At 37.7% G+C, this 19,991-nt stretch overlaps 1 protein-coding gene across 1 annotated transcript in view; it reads right to left on the reverse strand.

Moving 5' to 3' along the window:
- LOC115213281 overlaps positions 1-19,991 on the reverse strand; it is a 78,168-nt gene that overhangs the window by 19,676 nt on the left and 38,501 nt on the right. The window contains exon 7 of the mRNA XM_029782213.2: positions 489-613. Within this exon, the coding sequence (XP_029638073.2) occupies positions 489-613 (125 nt within the window). The remainder of the gene's footprint in view (positions 1-488; positions 614-19,991) is intronic.

Here is a 19,991-nt window from a genome sequence, read left to right on the forward strand (position 1 = left end):
AGAAATGGTCTGAACTCTTTGTATGACCACCATCCCTGTACCCCTATATGGCCTTGCTTTTGCTTTTTGAGCCAATAAAATTTTAATTGAAATGAATTGAAAAAATGATGATGGACTCTCCCCTCATAAAGAACAGATGAGGGTTCCAGAATTTCTTCCCAAACAACCTGCAGAGATGGTTTGTTTACAGTGATCAAATGTTTGTGTTGTACAATATCTCACTTTCTCCATTAAATCGATATTGCCTGCACAGGTGCCTCATGTCAGATGTTGAAGTGATCACAGAGCAACATGAAATAAAATTTTCTGCTCAAGGACATAATGCCACCACCCAATCCAAGAATTGAAACCACAACCTTGCAATCTTAAAAGTACAACACACTAACCACTAGACCATGTGCTTTCATACTACATCAATACTAAGCATGGACTTTATGACTCAAAAACACAAATTTAATTTTCTCAACGAATAAACTCAAAGAACTTACCAGTTTCTTTATTGTCTGAGAAGTAGATACTACTTGGATTAAACCATTTCTTCTTTAGAGTGTGCGATATAACATCAATTACCTGGGGAGCATGTGGTGTTGAAGCATTGTAATCCAAGTAAATTCTGTACAGAAAGAAAGGTAGAAATAAGTAAACATTTACATAATTACAAGTAAGAAAAAGTAGCAAATATACAAGTGTAAGATATTCCTACTGCAAATCAAATTACTTTTAGCTATGATGCTAGTTTATTGCAGGTAATTCTTATCCAGATGAAACCAGGTGCCTATTTTCCAGTTCGATGAAATGAAGTTAAGTGGAAGTGTTATCTCTGGAGACAATGAAAGAAATAAGATATTAAATCAGAAGTATAATTATTAATAAACCATTTAAATTTCTTAGGAAGACATGGGACAAAGTGGTGAGAAAGGATTTTCAGATGCTGGGCCTCACAAGGGACAGGGACTTGTGGCAATTTGCTGCACTTGAAGAGACATGTCAAGATAAGTAAAATCATGGCCATCCATACATACAAGGTATGTCCTTAATGGCCATGCATCCCACTCCCTCTCCCAACTGAGAGGTCTTTGTCTTGCCAGTGCCATGTAAATGCATCCATGCCAGTGGCACATATAAAGCACCCTGCACACTCTGTAAAGTGGCTGGTGTTAGGAAGGGCATCCAGTCATAGAAATCATGCCAAAACAGACAATTGGAGTCCGGACAACTCTGTGGCTGGCCAGCTCCTATCAAACCGTCAAACCCATGCCGGCATGGAAAACAGATGTTAAACAATGATGATGAATTACTAATACCCTCAGGCTTTATACCATTTGTTTCAGTTGCTTATAACTGATGGTACACAGCACCATGACTGGTAGGACAGGAAATAATCTACTCCTAAAATTCATATAGATCTTTAATTTGCTAAGCTATTAAGCTATTCTGCCTAAACTTGCAAAATTTTTTTTGAAATGGAAAATAGACTCCTGCTAAGCATAAAATACGAAAATGTAAGAAACACAGAGATAGATTAATGAATCTCACACACACACATAGGGAGAGAAGGAGAGAAAAAAAAAAGAATTTGTACCACCAAACCCAATCAATCAGTTCAGAAGAGTGCAAAATTGCAATGCACTGATTTTGACAAAGAATGGCTGGTTTGCCAAATGTCTGACTAAAATCTTCGGAACACCTAATTTGGCACCTCATAATATTCCGCTCCAAATTAACTTTAGTTGGTCATGCTTTTCCCCACTACAGGAGTTATTGTTTAGCTCCACGACAACCATAATCTAACAGGTCTATAATGAAAGATATTCCATCCATGACTATACTGTCTTTTTCTATTTTTTCTACAGCTACATTACCAAATATGGTGTTCTTTTTCTACTGTTATGGCCTCTGCTCCTCACAGCTCACTGAGCCCATGCCACCTACATACAAGTATTCCTATTCTACTCATCTCTCCCTTAATAATCACTAGTGTCTAACTCTCACTCGAATAAGGCCCCACACTAACCAATGTCCCTAGTCTTTCCTTTCCAGAACACCAGTCTTCTGGAATTCTTTTCCTGCTTTTGTCTTTCCCAGGGTGTTGATTTACATTAATGGCATCAATCTTGCTGGTCTAAGAGGGCTTGAGAAGGCCGTAAACCCTGCTCCTTTCTCCAGAGTCAGCAAGAAAAAAAAAAAAGATACTAATGCGTAATTTAGCAGCTACCTCTAGCAAGCAACCAAACACATGGAGGTCCTGTCATCAGGTCATCCCTCCAAAGTACACAGAACAAGAACCAGAATGATAATGAGTCTGTTCTATCTACTACGCTTTACTCTACTTATCAATAATGATTGTGTCTAATCAAAAGAATTTCTAATTCAAATGTACATAAATATGTATGTACACATTCACAATTTAGTTTTTGAATCTCGAGTTACTATATCCTGTTTACAATTTAACATCTTCACCTGTAAGAATACAAGTAGTCAAATATAAGTTTAAACAGTAACCTTGAAAAGCTACAGTCCTCAAGTAGAGAAAAAAAAAACATCACTTAATGGTGGTTCTTCAATTTAATCAGTAAGTAGGGCAATAAAAACATCTAAATTGGCTGGTTTTGTTATGGAAGAAATTTAAGTAAAAAAATTAAAAAATTACACACACACAATACAACTTGAGAACTTTGAAATTGCAGGTCTTGTACCTTAATTAAAGACCATGGTTTTCAACATAGAGATCCAGTTAGAAAAAAACAAAAAAGAGATGATTGCAGAAAGGAAGGTTACTTTAGCATCTGAATAAATTAATTTTTCGTTATGATATTGTATAATAAAATAACTTGAGACAAAAATTTCTAAACTCATAATTGGAGCAAAATTTTTTTAACTAGATCAGTATTTGTCAAACAAGAAGCACTTTGTTTCAAGGGGAATGAATTTCTGTCAAAGAAGGCACTTCAAACTGGGAAAAATAATATTTTGTGTACTTTATATATCAAATGAAATATCAATATACATAACTACACAAATGATCATAAATTAACAGTTAACAAAAAAAAAAAATGCCTCTTCAAACTTAATCCCATTTGAGACTCTTCAATTATTTATGTTTGAAAAATGTCCTCATAGTAATACGGTAGTTAAGCTCAGCAAGTGCTTTTGTCCTTTGTAACAACATAGTAGGTCGCATGTACCTTTAGTATGGTTTTGGCGATATATTAAGTAAAAATCAAGGACACCTCAACACTTGTGTCTATAGTGAACTTCAAGTAAAATTATCTGGATTTTTTCCTTAGTATTCTAGTTTAGTTTCTCTGCATGCAAGCCAAAGCAGACATTGAATTAGTTTCAAATTTCGACACAAGGGGAATCTCAGGAGAGGCGGGGGGGGGGGGTAAGTTGGTTACAATGATCCCAGTGTACAAATAGCAATTATTTTATTAACCCTGAAAGGATGAAAGGTAAAGTTGATCTCAGCAGAATTTGAACTTGGAATGTAAAGACAGACAAAATGCCGCTGAGTATTTTGCCTGGCATGCAAACACTTCTGCCAGTTTGCTTGCCTTAAAGTAGATATTAAATTAAATGGAAGTTTTGTGCTGCAAAAATTTCACTGTATTCTTTTATTTTAATCCTTATTATGATGGCACTTACAATACTTTTGGCCTTCCCAACAACACATTTAGCATTAAAGCAAATGGAACTTTTATGGTCCACTGAAATAAGATTGCTATTTGATTGCCATTAACAAAGTCATAGACTACTTCAATAATTGCTACTGTAAAAAGTGTAATGGTGAAAGAATTACTAAATGACATATCAAAATGGGAGAGGACATGAGAAATCACAAGGGGAGGAATGCAATTAGGGACTCTGAGAAATCACTGACCCAAATCTAACTAGGATAGACAAAAGTATTGATAAAGGGTGAGATGGGACTTACTATATATATTTTAGCAGTAATAGCCAATAAAATGTTGAGCATAGTTTTACAACCATACCACTAAGCAGGGGCCCAGTTATAAAAATTGAAATGTGTGTCATAGAATATATGACACGTAACTGAATTGTGTCATAGAATATAAGACACATAATTGAATTGTGTGTTGTATTAAATGTCATACATAATTAACAAAATGTTTACATTAGCAAGAACCTTTCTAAGTGTCTGAAGCACTAATTAGCTACTTCCTAATATTTGGGGGAAAAGGAAAAAAAAAATAGGAAAGAAGCTGGCTAATTTCCATGTAAGTTTAATTCTTACAATTTGTTTTAGAGTAGTCTTAAGTCAATAGTTTTTCTCCAACCAACATGTCTGAATGTTTCAGACAATAGTCATGTGAAGAGAAAAGCTTATATAGAGGATTAAAGACAATAGCATTTAAACATGAGGTTTTTGTATCTTTGCTCTTGTTGTTGTCATCATAATCATCATCACCAGCATCATTTTACACCCACTTTCCAAGCTGGCATTGGTTGGATTATCATCCAAGCCAGTTCTTATTTGAAGTTATTGCCTCCCCAGACAGATCAGAAGGCGTTGCTCATATACCATTTTTGGCTTGATTTCTACAGGTGGATACCCTAATACAAACCAATTTAGTGTTTAAGTGCTGTGATAAAATGGACCCAGTACACAGTGTCCTGGGTACATTTTATCATGGTATCAGCACAAGAGAAGTTGTCATTTCCTTGGCAAGACTAAAGAATCTTCTTGACGCTACACTACACTACACTCCATTACTACTGAAACAGTAATTTAATATAAGTTACCTATAAATTTGTAAAACGAAAAATTCATTGTCATTTCCCACACAGAAGTCGCCTAACCAGTTTTTCTTATACACTTAACAATTTACCCATGATACTAAACAGGTTCTCCCTTAAAGGTCATTCCCTTTTAGCACTCAAGTTGAAAATAAACCATGACCAATTAACAGCCACCTTACAACATTACTATATATATATATATATAGACTACAATGTGTTAGACATTTTTGTTCTTTCTTTTATATTCACAACTGAACTAAATACACGTCACTAGAGGGCAGGTTACAATTACTTTTATTAGATTAACTTACAGATACTAAATCAGATGTCTTAAGTATTAGATGACAGCCGTGTTTCTGTGTTACAAGACTGTTAGTATTGACATACCATGCTTAAAATCAGTCAAGGAGCAAAAAACCTTTTTTAAAAGATCAAGAAAAATTCAGATTATTTGGGTGATTAATCAAGGATGTAAAACTATTTACAATACTTTCTAATTAAGTAATACAGACCTGCCCTGCATCATTGGGTTAGTCTACATTACTCTATAAGAGCCATAGGGCTGATTTCCTGGTCTCCCTGGTGTATATATTTTTCTTTGTGTGGGATGCCAGATTACTCATTTTTACCAGCTGAGTGGACGAGAGCAACACCAAATGGAGTGTTTTGCTCAAGAATATATGTCTATTCCAGGAATCAAAATAAGAATCTTACCATCATGAGTCCAACACCCTAACCACTAAGCCATGTGCCTCCACATTCCCATCATTACATAAATAAAATACTAATACACAAATACACACACACAAACAATATATATATATATTGGTAACTGCTCAGTTTACAGATGCAAATCTTTGCAAATATGACTCAGAATTTGGTATAAAAGCTTTCAGTTTCTCAAAACGTTTTTGTTTTGTTAACAAACCACTCTACATTATTAAGGTAAAAATTACAATGTTAACAGTTGATATAGTCTCTATTGTTACTCAGGGTTTCACACACCCAAAATACATGCATGATTGACCCAGACAGTCTTTTGTTTGATTCATGATTCATGATAAAGTTACTGTCAAAAACAAGCATTTCAGACAAGTGACAATGGACTCAGTCATAGAAACTTTGTGAGGGAGAGAGAGGGGGGGGGAGTATGTGCGTGTGCATATACATACACACTGCTGTGCAAAAGTCTTTGGCCACTTTAAACTATTATAAGTTTCTTGGCCTTGTTGGAGTCATTTCCTTACCTAATCATTATATTTTGTAGTAGGGGTTTTGAATATGAGGGGAAGAAACGAGATGACCCCAAAAATGGCCATGCAAAAGTTTTCAGCCACCTCACATAAACCACTCAAGATACAGTGTTTTAAAACAGAAAAATGTCTATAATGAAAATTTACTACATAATGTTCATTTCAAGAAGTTACATTAACATTTCATAGTTAATATTTGTGTGGCTTTCCTAGCTTGAACAATTGCTTCAATGTACCTGGGAAAAGATACGTACAAATCCGTCACCTTCTTCACAGGTATGGAGATGCCATTCTCTGTGGCTGAGCTTCTACAACCCTTTAAGATTGTGTGGGTTCTTCTCTTTAGTTCTGTCCACATTTGCTTGATGATATTTAAGTCAGGGCTCTCAGCTGGTCAATCTTTCAATACGGTAACACCTTCATTAGCCAGACTCTGTTGTGTTGCATGCAATCTGTGGCATGGAGCTCTGTCATGCTGAAAAATTACACCGTCATCCAAGTCCAATATCATATTGTCCTTCAGCAACTGGATGTATTTGGCACTATTCAAGTTACTGTCAATTTTAACCAACTTTCTTGAATCATCACTTTTTATGTATCCTCGAAGCATCAGACTCTTTCCCCCAAACTTCACTGTTTTCATCGTTTCGCCTTCCTGGAGGCCTTCTGACAAATTCTCGCTTATTAGAAAGTGAAACAACCCACGTTACATGACAAAAACAGTGAAGTTTGCGGGAAAGAGCCTGATGCTTTGGGGATACATAAAAAAGTGATGGTTCAAGAAAGTTGGTTAAAATTGACAGTAACTTTATCTTGATTGGCTTATGTGAGGTGGCTGAAAACTTTTGCACGGCCATGTTTGGTGGTCGTCTCACATCTTCCCCTCTCATTCTGAATCCCTACTACAAACTATGATTAAATATGGAAATGACTCCAACAGAGCAAATGTTTCATCAGTAAAAAATGCAATGTAAAACAGCCACTTATAGGTTGGCAATTGGTAGAAATTTACAGTAGTTTGAAGTGGCCGAAGACTTTTGCACAGTACTGTGTGTGTGTATATATATATATGTATGTATGCATGAATGTATGTATGTATGTATATATATATATAATGCGTACATAACCCATGGCCTATGCCAGGGGTGGAACCAGCCCACTTATATGTACCTTTCCTACATTAGATACTAAACTCTGCTTACGAAGACCTGTTGAGGCAAGTGAAATCAAATCAATCAAATCAAATTCACAAATTCGATGACTGGCTTCTATGCCGATGGCACGTAAAAAGCACCATTCAAATGTGATCGTTACCAGCGTCGCCTTACTAGCACTTGTGCCGGTGGCACATGAAAAACATTTGAGTGAGGTTGTTGCCAGTGCCGCTGGACTGGCTCCTGTGCAGGTGGCACACTTGAGCATGGCCGTTGCCAGTACTGCCTGACTGGCCCTCATGCCGGTGGCACATAAAAGCACCCACTACACTCTCAGAGTGGTTGGCTTTAGGAAGGGCATCCAACTGTAGAAACTCTGCCAGATCAGATTGGAGCCTGGTGCAGCCATCTGGTTCACCAGTCCTCAGTCAAATTGTCCAACCCATGCTAACATGGAAAGTAGATGTTAAATGATGACGATGATGATGAGCTCATACAATAATAATATTCCTGAATATATATTCATATTCAGAATATACTTGACCTTTACAAAATGAAAGTGATAAAATGTCTAATAAAATCAAGTGGAAATAAATTAGCAAGTTATAAAAACAGAAAAAACACTCAAATGAAAACAGATCTCCATATAATTAGCTAATCTTCAGTCCTCTGTTAGTGTTGACACAACATTAATGCTGTGCTGTTGTGCTTATCTCATAATAAATTGCACAGTTTTCCATGAGAATTCTAAAGTAATTGTTGATTGTAAATAAAAACAGTAAAATAATATTAATCATAAGACTTACATTCAGAAACAATACATAAAACAATGGCGATACAAGATATTTCAATGTTTTACGTTATTGCTTTAGTCACCTACTTTGGAAAGTGTTTTTTAGTACCTTAGGAACAGATCTGCAGTTATTTGAGATTCTACCTTTGTAATAATTTCCCATAGCTTGATTTTATTTAAGGTGATGGTTACTTTGTGAAGGCGCATGGCTCAGTGGTTAGAGTCGAGCTTATGATAGTGAGGTTGTGAGCTCCTGTTCACTCAGCTGTAGAAATGGGTTGTGACGTCACAGGTGCCAGGCTGTATCGGCCGTTGCCTTTCCCTTGGATAACACTGGTGGCATGGAGAGGGGAGGCTGGTATGCATGGCTGACTGCTGGTCTTCCGTAAAAATAACCTTGCCCAGACTTGTGCCTGGGAGGGTAACTTTCTAGGTGTAAACCCATGGTCAGTGTCGTGACCGAAGGGGGTCTCAGAATGGTTACTTTAGGAAGGACATTCTGATTTTGAATGCATTCAGCAAGATTCCCTATATAAAACATACTCCCACTAGTACAACCTCAAGAGTATATGCTAAATGTAAATGAGATGTCTTTTAGTCCAGTTTCACTGAGGATTTGACGATCTCTCTAGTGCCAGGTGTCATAAAAAAATACATAAAAATAACAAGGATGTAGCGACCTATTCAAAGGTAGAAACTCCGTAGTAATTTGTATAGTATAAATGTATATATATTATCAGAATAAGCATACCAAAGGGTCCGTGGGAAACTCATTTAAATAAAAGAGTTGGAAACCACTGGTATAAACATTCATTCAGACAAACATGTACATCAAGTTGTAATGCTGTTACTAGGGTCCCTAGATATAGTAGATAAATGATGTCACAGCTACTCATAAAGGTGGGGATGGGGTGGACAATATGGGCATTGAGTGGAAGCAGACTTAACCCTCGGAACTGGCTGGTTTTTGCCACTCCCACCATCACCAGAATCCTGTATTAACCACCAGGCCCTAGACCCAGACCTTCAACTTCAGCAGTCCCAGTCTCAAATTGGATTTTCAAACACCAAGTACTGCAGTCAATATAATCGACAATTCCTCTGCCCTCAAATTTCTAGCCTTGTGACTGTGTTAAAAACATTTATCAAATATTGCTTTCGTAGTTTGTCCCCTGATCAAGCATAACTATCGTCAAATGCATTCCAGACAGAATATATGAATTCTAATAATCAATTACACGTGAAACTCATGTCAATAAAAGCGTCGTTTAATGTTTCCAGTAACATATAGCGTGTTCAGTACGGTTCGAATACTAAAGAGATCATATACAGATAGTGAAATAAAAGTCCTCGGACGAGTAGAAATCACCAGAAAACTTAAGAACATAGGAATCAGATGGTTAAGTTAATGAGAAACAACTTCGATCACTTCAGTAACAGCTGGGAAAATGAAAGACACGAAGAAGACACTGGATGGGCTTATTCAGATGGCAGCAAAAAGTTTTAAAAAATTCAACCTCAATGGAGCAGATTCTATGATCAAATGCATTTCACTTCTGAACATCTTTTTTTCAAACTACATTATCGAATGTATCCTTTTGTGAAGAAAATGTGTGATTTGATAGAAATTTGGCTGCTATTTCTAGTACGTCGAATAGCCATATAGTGGTTACATATATGATTGATTTGTATTAACCACCCGAGAAATTTCTATTTAGGGATGCTGTCAAGTGTATTTCAAGCAAAATGATTTAACTTACATCATTAATCTATTTGAGAAACGAATGAATGTCACTACTTCCTATTAACGACTTTCCCCAAGAAAAAGACTAACTGGTGAAAAGAAAACGAAGACGTCAGAAGAGACGCGATTTCCTAGTGAGCCTTGAACCGTTTCTTGTTTGAATTAATAGTGATATAAATTTAGATTCGTTTCGTTTTTGGATTTGGTTTGCAAGGTTCTTTATGCGAGTTCGTGTGTTGAAGCATATTCTGTTGTGTCAGGGGAGAGTCATTTTCTTTTTGTGCCTTATAATTTTAACACACTCACCAGTAAAATTTCCACTTATTTCTTATTTTTATTTTCCTAAATCTTTCGTTGCGTCTTGCAACCTTTTCAATAGTCTTAGCCCAAGATCCACTTGAAAAACATTCTGGTTATGACCATCTAGGCATTTATTTAATATACGGGGATAGTGGAGGAAAATAGGGGTGGGTCAGGGAGGAAGCAGTAATGAGTAGCAGTACATAAAGGGTGGTGGTAAGAGCAACAGTACAATGAAACCATAAGGCGGCGAGCTGGCAGAAATGTTAGCACGCCGGGCGAAATGCGTTCTGAGTTCAAATTCCGCCGAGGTCGACTTTGCCTTTCATCCTTTCGGGGTCGATAAATTAAGTACCAGTTACGCACTGGGGTCGAATGTAATCGACTTAATCCGTTTGTCTGTCCTTGTTTGTCCTCTCTGTGTTTAGCCCCTTGTGTGTAATAAAGAAATAGGTATAATGAAACCATAGGCAGATGAAAAAATAAGATGATGTAACGTGTATGAGATAGTTGAGAGCAGGATGCACAGTGGCAGAGACAAAGGCTAGAGATACATAGGGGTGGATATAGTCATAAACAAAGGTGAGGGTCTGACAAGAGAGACAAACAGACATTTCTTTTATTTTCTACTTTCTTAAATTTAGGATTAAACTTGCTTTTTGCAGTAGGGAATTAAAAAAAAAAATCAAACATCTCTATCTGTCCCCAAAGGTAGAAGAATTTTTGGCATACTTTACTAACATAGAACTCTGGTTCAGAATGAGAATCGATTTTCCAAAAGAATGTGATAAAGAGAGGGGCATGTATTATAAGGCTGGATGGGTAATCACAGTTCTTATTCATAGTTACTGCTCTCCCTCCTTGATATTTTCAGCTTTACTTCTTTGTAGTTCTACTCTTGTGAAATAATCTTATTTTCATGTAAGTGATGCCGAACATGTGGCGATATGGTCATGTTTTACGCTCCAAAACTTTAATGTGGTGTTGAGTCGTTCGCTTCCCAACCACTTGATATCCAGTTCAATCTCACCAAGGGCAAGTGTCTTCTATTATAGGCCTGGGGTGATCAAAGACTTGTGAGTGGATTTTGAAGATGGAAATAGAAAAAAGTCTGTCCTGTGTGTGAGTGTCCCCATCCGTCTGTCCATCCATCCATGCCTTAACATTGTGTGAAACTTGTAAATGAGCATCATCATACCAGTGGTGTTGTTTTGTTTCAAATCCTCCACAAAAACCTGTCAGGTCAGTGGGAAATATCAGCTTGTTTAGAAACAAAATGAAGGTTGGTAACAGGGAGGGCATCAGACTATAGAAAATCTGCCTCAGCAAAATCCACATTTTCTTCATACATCCATTCACACATTCATGGATGTGTAACAATGAACTATATAATACCTGAGCCAACAAATGAACTTCTACTAGAAATAACGGCCAAATCTCTCTCCAAATTCACACGCCTGTCTTGGTAGTACAAGGACACACATGACAATGTAGTTCTAGACATAAAAAGAAGAAAATGATGGTCATGTTTGGAACGTTTTCCCTCGTAGGTTTGTTCTATCAAGGTTAAGGCTGACCTGAGTTTAAACATCTTTACCTTATGATCACAAATTAAAAAGTGGAATATTATCCTAAGTAAATGCAATTGAAATTTTGGGAAAAAATATTGACATGTTCAAAAGCACTTTCTTTTCAGAATTGTAATCTCCATATTTTTAAACTTGGAATCGGGAGTGAAGATTGATAAAAGAAAAAGGAAAAAAAAAAAGTTAAAATTTTGATGTGAATGAGGTGATTGAAAATTTATAAAGCTGATTTTTTCCTGTTTTGCAGTCGTAATCTCTATCGCCATTGTTGAAAACGGCATACATACAAAAGGTGTTACCCACCATCGACTTTGTTTCCTCATAACTTCCAGCAAAATAGACATTTTTTAATGCATTTTCTTACAGATATGCTTCAGGCTGTGAAGATTCTGATTATATTTGAATATGTAGTGTAAAATATTTTCCGAGGGTGGGAAGGAGCGTTTCTGAAAATTCACAGAAGTTGTGTTTCCTTCATAACTTTCAGGAAAATGGGGTGTAGGTTGCGATTATATTGGAATTTAATAAAAAAAATTTTTTTTTAAATATATATAAACGGCGGGCTCGTACTTATTATTATATACTGACACATCGGAATTCTTTTCGAAATTATAAGTTTCATTTTGTGATGTGTGTCCATTTTTCTGGAAGCTAGGAGGAAACAAAGTCAGGGTGCACACTTGTGTAGGCATGCCTTGAAATTTTAAAAAGACATGTTGGGGTGCCTATTGGAAACATCCGCTTGGACATAGCCGAATAGTGACAATATTTCCACTTTAATTTGTAATCAAAAATGGAAAGAATATCACCACTCACCACACCAATGTTTAAAATTAATGTCTATTTCACAGTATTTATTCTGTTTTAGCAATTATCATATAAACATAATTAAAATGTTACTGTAACATTCGCATCAGCCGCGTAAAATCATTTGAAACGTAATTATTTCGTGAAGCGAATAAACACCACTGAAAATACTTATACACCAGGAAAATGCTTGAAGGAAACTTACACTCCAATTTTGCCTTAATCAAATTATAACAATAATTGGTTGTTACTTATCCCTAGGATACCCCGATCGAGGAGACCTATGGAGGTGAGAAACTCAATTGAGTGGTCGCCGTGGTGACCATCTCATCATGTTTGTATATTGGAGATTACATCAGAAAATAGAGTATGATCTGAGGGAGATTTGGCTGCTATTTTAGCAGGCCAAATGACCACATAGAAGACTGCTGTTTAGCTGATTCATACATTACACACACACACACACACACACACACATACATACATGTACATACATACATCATACATACATAAATAAATAAATATTTCGGGAAACCTTGAAATATTTTTGAGAAATGAAATGCAAAAAAAAACCAGAAAAAAAAGTGATGTTCATGCTTTTCGAAGGGGCACTAGGGCTATGAAGGAGATGACGTTTATTGTAGTTTAGTATTGATCGGGCCTGAGTGAGCAGATATACGATCAAAGGCATTCCAGCTGTGACCATGCCTTCATATATATATATTTTTTAACAGAATATGTTCTGCAGGATATTCAGCTGCCACCTTAGCACGTATTTTAGCAACCAACCGCATAGAGCAATCACGGGCAACCTGCGGCCCGTGGGACGTTCTGAAAGGTGCGTCTAACGAAAAATTACCTTGAATTTTCTTTTTTTAGTAGTGCGGCCCACCTGATGCTGAGCCATGTTTCACGCGGTCCGGTTCTCGAGAAAGAAAGGTTGCCCATGCCTGACCTAGAGGCCCTATCGTTGGCTCGAGCGAGATGAATTAACTTCAAAAAGGTAAAAAAAAAATTAATCTTCGGCATTCGTCATACAGTTTTAATTACTAAGTACAAGGCCTAAATATTTATATACGGGTGTAAATGGGGTTTGTGGTATTCCACCCAAATGAAACCAGGATCGAAACCCGCTCGTTTTACAATTACAACAATAACAACAACAATAAATTCTTAAAGAACTCAAAGATGCTGATAATGTTTTTAGAATCCAACTTACATCTTTCCATTCTGAATGATATCGTCAACATCCCTGGAATCCGGATCGAAAGCTGCGATGTTTAATACGGATCCCATGGCCAAGAGTGATTCAAAATCGATTAGATTAGGCCACCAAGAAAATATAGATGTGTTTATGTATGAGTATGTAGACAGAGCGTTATGGATAGATGGATGGGTATATATGTTGTTGTTTTTTGTGTGTGTGTGTGTGTGGAGAGAGAGAGAGAGAGAGAGAGAGAGAGAGTGTGTGTGTGTAGATAGATAGGTAGATAGATAGATAAAATTAGATGAACTTGATTACCGAATAGATAAGGATTTCGATAGTTATATTAATGTATATATAATAGGAAAAGACAAAGAAATTTTGGAATTAAAAAAAAATCAATTGTTAGATGCTGAGAAAAAAGTGAAGATCTGGAAATTTTAGGGAAAAAAACAACTAAAAGTAAGAGTGGTAAAGGTCATGTAGTTTGCAACGTCCCCGGTTGAACAGGAGAAACACTTAAGCAAGATCGAGTACAATGTGCGCTGAGTGAGAGAGCAAGACTGCAGCAACTGATGACGAAATGTTTCAGCATTTACTTAAATAGACACTGAACAAGGACGTCGTGTTGTGTGCTGGTGTATGAAGGTTAGCGTGGAGTGGGAGAAAGTTGTTAAGCTTCTTTCTTTCATTACATGCGTGTAAATGAGTAAAGGTGTGTGTATGTGTATGAATGTGTGCAAATATATACGACATACATGCATACGTCAACGTACGTCGTTTCGAGTTACGTCTTTTTCGACATACGTTTTATTTTTTTAAAGAAATTAATAGGTAAAAATAAACCTCAACTGAAGTCGTTTGATCCGACTTTACGTCGGTCTCAGCAAACATATTTAAAAGCATAAAAATTCAAATTTTAAAAAGAGTTAAAAACCAATAAGGAAGTGGAAAATCAGATATAAATATGTAAAATATTGTCATTTATTAAAACAGATATAAAAACTAGTAAATTTTTTTGAAAGTGCTTTTTCGTATTACGTCTTTTCGAGCCTAGTCGCATATTACCGACGTAAATTGAGGTATGGCTGTATGTGTGTGAATAGTGCACTAAAAAACGATCTAGTCACTAGCTGTCAGAATAGATAAGACAATACTATCTATCAATGGATCTTTTCGGTTTGACCGGCAGTTTTTTCTAGCGGTGTCATATGAAATTGTCACCCATAATTATGACCCTAGTATCGATCTATTGCATTTCAATCTGTTTTAGGGTTAGGGGTGGGGGAAAGGCTATCTTTTTTTCTTCACAAATGTAAATTAAAAAAAAAACTAACAATGCATTATTGTATTTTGGTTTCTTTTTGAGTTTACAATCCCATGTTGGTTTGTATGTGTGTAAATGTAGACGCAGTCTTGGCATTCTTTCATTTCGCAACCATGCGCAATAAATTAGGCGCAGGAGTGGCTGTGTGGTAAGTAGCTTGCTAACCAACCACATGGTTCCGGGTTCAGTCCCGCTGCGTGGCATCTTGGGCAAGTGTCTTCTGCTATAGCCCCGGGCTGACCAATGCCTTGTGAGTGGATTTGGTAGACGGAAACTGAAAGAAGCCTGTCGTATATATGTATATGTATATATATGTATGTGTGTGTCTGTGTTTGTCTCCCTAGCATTGATTGACAACCGATGCTGGTGTGTTTACGTCCCCGTCACTTAGCGGTTCGGCAAAAGAGACCGATAGAATAAGTACTGGGCTTACAAAGAATAAGTCCCGGGGTCGATTTGCTCGACTAAAGGCGGTGTTCCAGCATGGCCGCAGTCAAATGACTGAAACAAGTAAAAGAGTATGTGATTTCGGTTCCAGACCCTCGCCCAACTGCACGGCATCTACAGTAGCTTGGACTGGCCAATGCTCTGCGGGTAAATTGAGTAAACAGAACATGCATGGAAACCTGTTATACACACACACACACACATGTGCGTATGCATTGCACGGTTTATGCATTGCTTACGCCACGACAATTTGGAAAGTTAGAGAACATAAAATAATTCGTTTTTATGGAGGGGGGGTATGACTCGAAGTAGATAAAGCTATAACAGCACGTAAATATTGGATTTAAAAACTTTATCTAGAGGCGCAGGCGTGGTTCTGTGGTAAGAAGCTTGCTTCCCAACCACATGGTTCCGAGTTCAGTCCCACTGTGTGGCGCCTCAGTCAAGTGTCTTCTACAATAGCCTTGGACGAACTAAAGCCTTCCGAGTGGATTTGGTGCACGTGTATATATCTGCGTTCGCTTTACAACCGGTGTTGGTGTGTTTACGTCACCGTAACTTAGCGGTTCGGCAAAAAAGACCGATAGAAAAAGTACCAGGCTTTAAAAAGAATAAATCCTGGGGTCGACTTATTCGACTAAAAATTCTTCAAGGCAGTACCCATGCATGGGCGCAGTCTAATGACTAAAACAAATAAAAGATAAAAGATACTTGGAGTTCCACAGATAAAAACAAATTACACACTTGCACACGCACCTGCAGATTGCCGTGGCGTGAAACTCGAGTCGCAAGACAAACTCATAGTTTCAATATTGAGAATTTTTTTCTCGTTCGTTCGACATAGAAAAACATACTTGTGCACGCACACACATACTGTTGTACTTTGAGAGTGTCGTTATGTATGTATGGATGGATGTGACCCCTTCACTGCTTGACGGTGTTGGTTTGTTTACGTCCGCGTAACTTGGCAAAAGATCCGATGAAATAAGTAGTTGACTTAGAAATGCAATAAGAACTGGGGCGATCTGATCGACTAAACCTAGCACGGTCGCAGGGACCTTTTTCAATCTCAGTTACAGATTAAAAAAATTTTTTTTTAACTAAACAGTTTGAAACTTCGGATACTAGTTGAATGAGTCACGTAGAGCACGGTTTACTCTTATACCCAAATACGACAACTTGAACACGAAATAACTTCTAAAATACAAGATTTTGTCAAAAGCGTTAAGAGTAAACCGTGTTCTACGTGACAGTACCCGAAGTTTCAAACTGTTTTAGTTAAAAAAAAAATTAATTAAAAAGTCTGTGACTGAGATTGAAAAGATCCGGTCGCAGTCCAATGACTGAAACAAGTAAAGGAATAAAAGAACGTGTGTGTGCTGGCGCGGTCTCAGGAATTTTTCGAAAGGAAGACAATTCCAGTATAAAAAAAAAGGCGTCGTAACATTATTTAGAAGGGTGCACCGCGTTTCTTGAGAGAGGACACGTGTCCCTCGACCCCCACCCCACCCCTGGTTGGTGTGTGTGTGTGTGCGTGTGCGCGGCCCAGTGAAAATGTGTATCGTATCTATCCGTGTATATCTGTATACATGTCTGAAGATATCTGTATTGATAAACACTTAACATAGAAATACCTACACACATTTTGCTCGACCTCATGTCACGAACGTTGATTTATGTACACATAACAATAGAAGGAAACAGCTTAAACTGTCTCATACTACTGATAGATGTATACATAGTGGAAATAAACAAAATAAATGCACGAACTTAGGCATATACACGTGCCCCCCCCCCTCCACCTGGACAGACTTTATTTTCTTACATTTTTCAGAAAAAAATTAATATTTTTAAATGAAATTTTCTATAATTATGCTTCAGCTGATGCAGATTGCGATTATATCGGAATTTGTCGTAAAAATTTTTTCTGAAGTGTTGAGAAGAAAGAGTAAAGAAAAATTCACACAAGTCGGCATTGTTTCCTCATAACTTCCAGAAAAATGGGTATTTCTTGGTGAAATTTTCAACAAATTCCTTTCAGATAGTGTAGATTACGATTATATTGGAAGTGAAGCCGAAAAATATAACTGGTGAGCGTACAAACATACACATTGGATTGATATATATCAAAATTTTTTTTTAAAATTTTGTAAATACATATATATCGAATTGAACCAGCCAGGATCCCTGGTCTGGTGGTACGTAAAAAGCACTATCCGACTCGTGGCCGATGCCAGCTCCGCCTCGACTGGCTTCCGTGCCGGTGGCACATAAAATACACCAATCCGACCGTGGCCGTTGCTAGCCTCGCCTGGCACCTGTGCAGGTGGCACGTTAAAAGCACCCACTACACTCACGGAGTGGTTGGCGTTAGGAAGGGCATCCAGCTGTAGAAACATTGCCAGATCCCCGGTCGAACCGTCCAACCCATGCTAGCATGGAAAGTGGACGTTAAACGATGATGATGATGATGATGTGATATGCGTCAGTGTGTGTGTGTATGTGTGTGCGTGCGTGCGACCACTGATTTTTGCTTCACATTAAATTCCGATATAATCATAATCGGCGATCTTTATCTACACTGTGTCAAGGATATTTGTAAAAAATTTCGTTGAAAAAAAGAAAAATAATAATTCGTTCGTTTATTGGTCACAAGGGCTAACAAAAATCAATTAAAACATAAAGGGACGAAATACAGGACGAAAGTTACAAAAGGTTTTGTCCGTTTGAAAAAGTCCGTGTACCTCCATGTAGGATAACAACGAAATGTAAGTAACAATTAAAACTCCCAATAGGGGGAGGCGCTTCGAAAGGTTACTCGTGGAAAAACCTATAAAAGCCACGGGAGCCTGGTCAAAAGGGGGGTAGAGAGCCCCTTTCTCCTTTTATATTTCCTTTTAATTTTCACAGGTGTATCCTCAGAATTGGTCCGTTCATACTGGACATTCTTACGACATTCATCCACCTTTCAATAAACTTGCTACCAGACATCACTTCCCTCTCTACTCTCAATAATAATTAGTGGGTGCATTCACAATTTTTCTCAAAAATTCATGTTTCATTTTCTTATATACATGATGTGTATATGTGTGTGCGCGTGCTCACTCGCCAATTTTTGCTTCACATTAAATTTCGATATCATCATAATCTACATGGTGTGAAAGGTATTTGTAAAAAATTTCATAGAAACATCTGTTAGAAAGAATAGGTCCAGTACCACTCCTTTTGGGACAAAAATACACCTTTCCGATTGTTATACAATGCTCTCAAGTTGTGAGAGTTAGCAGCCTGTTCCAATTCTTGGGTCTTTTGTGGCCCACCAAGAAATTTTTCACCCATACTCTTTTACTCTCTTTTACTTGTTTCAGTCATTTGACTGCGGCCATGCTGGAGCACCGCCTTTAGTCGAGTAAATCGATCCCGGGACTTATTCTTTGTAAGCCCAGTACTTATTCTATCGGTCTCCTTTGCCGAACCGCTAAGTGACGGGGACATAAACACACCAGCATCGGTTGTCAAGCAATGCTAGGGGGACAAACACATACACACACACACACACATATATATATATATATATATACATATATATATATATATATATATATATACATATATACGACAGGCTTCTTTCAGTTTCCGTCTACCAAATCCACTCACAAGGCATTGGTCGGCCCGGGGCTATAGCAGAAGACACCTGCCCAAGATGCCACGCAGTGGGACGTATTTTTTTGAGTAGTTTTCTGAGATGTATAAGAGATCTGAGTGATGTGAGTTTTTGTTTGAGATCCATGCCTTATACCATAAAGATACTGATTTTTTTTTTCAAAGAGCACAACTCTAGATGAATATTCCCCGTTGAACTTTTCTATCCTATTTCTCGTTCTTTCTGTGCTGTTCCAGGATTTACTCCTGTATAGCGGGCGGATCTCCAAGCATCACTCTCTATGTTGACTTTGCACTTAGTCCTGGCTCCTTTGTACATTCTAATCCCGCCCCTTTGATTGTAGCCAGAAAACTACATGCAGTGGATGAGGTGTTGTATGTATTTTTCCAATTCCATAAGGTCGCACATGCGAGACACATTCCTCATCACTCTAAGTCAGCTATAAAAATATTGAACTTGGCGTTGTCCGCAATCGCTGCGTTCTTGTGAACAAGGGTACTTAGAGGCCATGGGTTTGGCATGATGGGAGTGAAGGCGGCGAGGTGGCAGAAACGTTAGTGCGCCGGGAGAAACGCGTAGCCGTATTTCGTCTGCCGTTACGTTCTGAGTTCAAATTCCGCCGAGGTCGACTTTGCCTTTCATCCTTTCGGAGTCGATAAATAAAGAACCAGTTTCGCACTGGGTCGATGTAATCGACTTAATCCATTTGTCTGTCCTTGTTTGTCCCCTCTATGTTTAGCCCCTTGCGGTCAGTAAACAAATATATAATGGGAGTGAAGGATCTGGACCTTACTGTTCTTAGTTTCTAGCCAGAGTGCTGTGTCCAAAACAGGTAGTCTATAGTTTGGGTGCTTGTTAGGGTAATAATCTAGTGGATGGAATTAGCTGTTTGCTGGATGCTCTCCATAGTGTTTAGCTTCTAGATCATCAACCTTGTGTGTGTGTGTGTGT

Source organism: Octopus sinensis, linkage group LG6 (assembly GCF_006345805.1).
Source record: "Octopus sinensis linkage group LG6, ASM634580v1, whole genome shotgun sequence".
Lineage (NCBI taxonomy): Eukaryota > Metazoa > Mollusca > Cephalopoda > Octopoda > Octopodidae > Octopus > Octopus sinensis.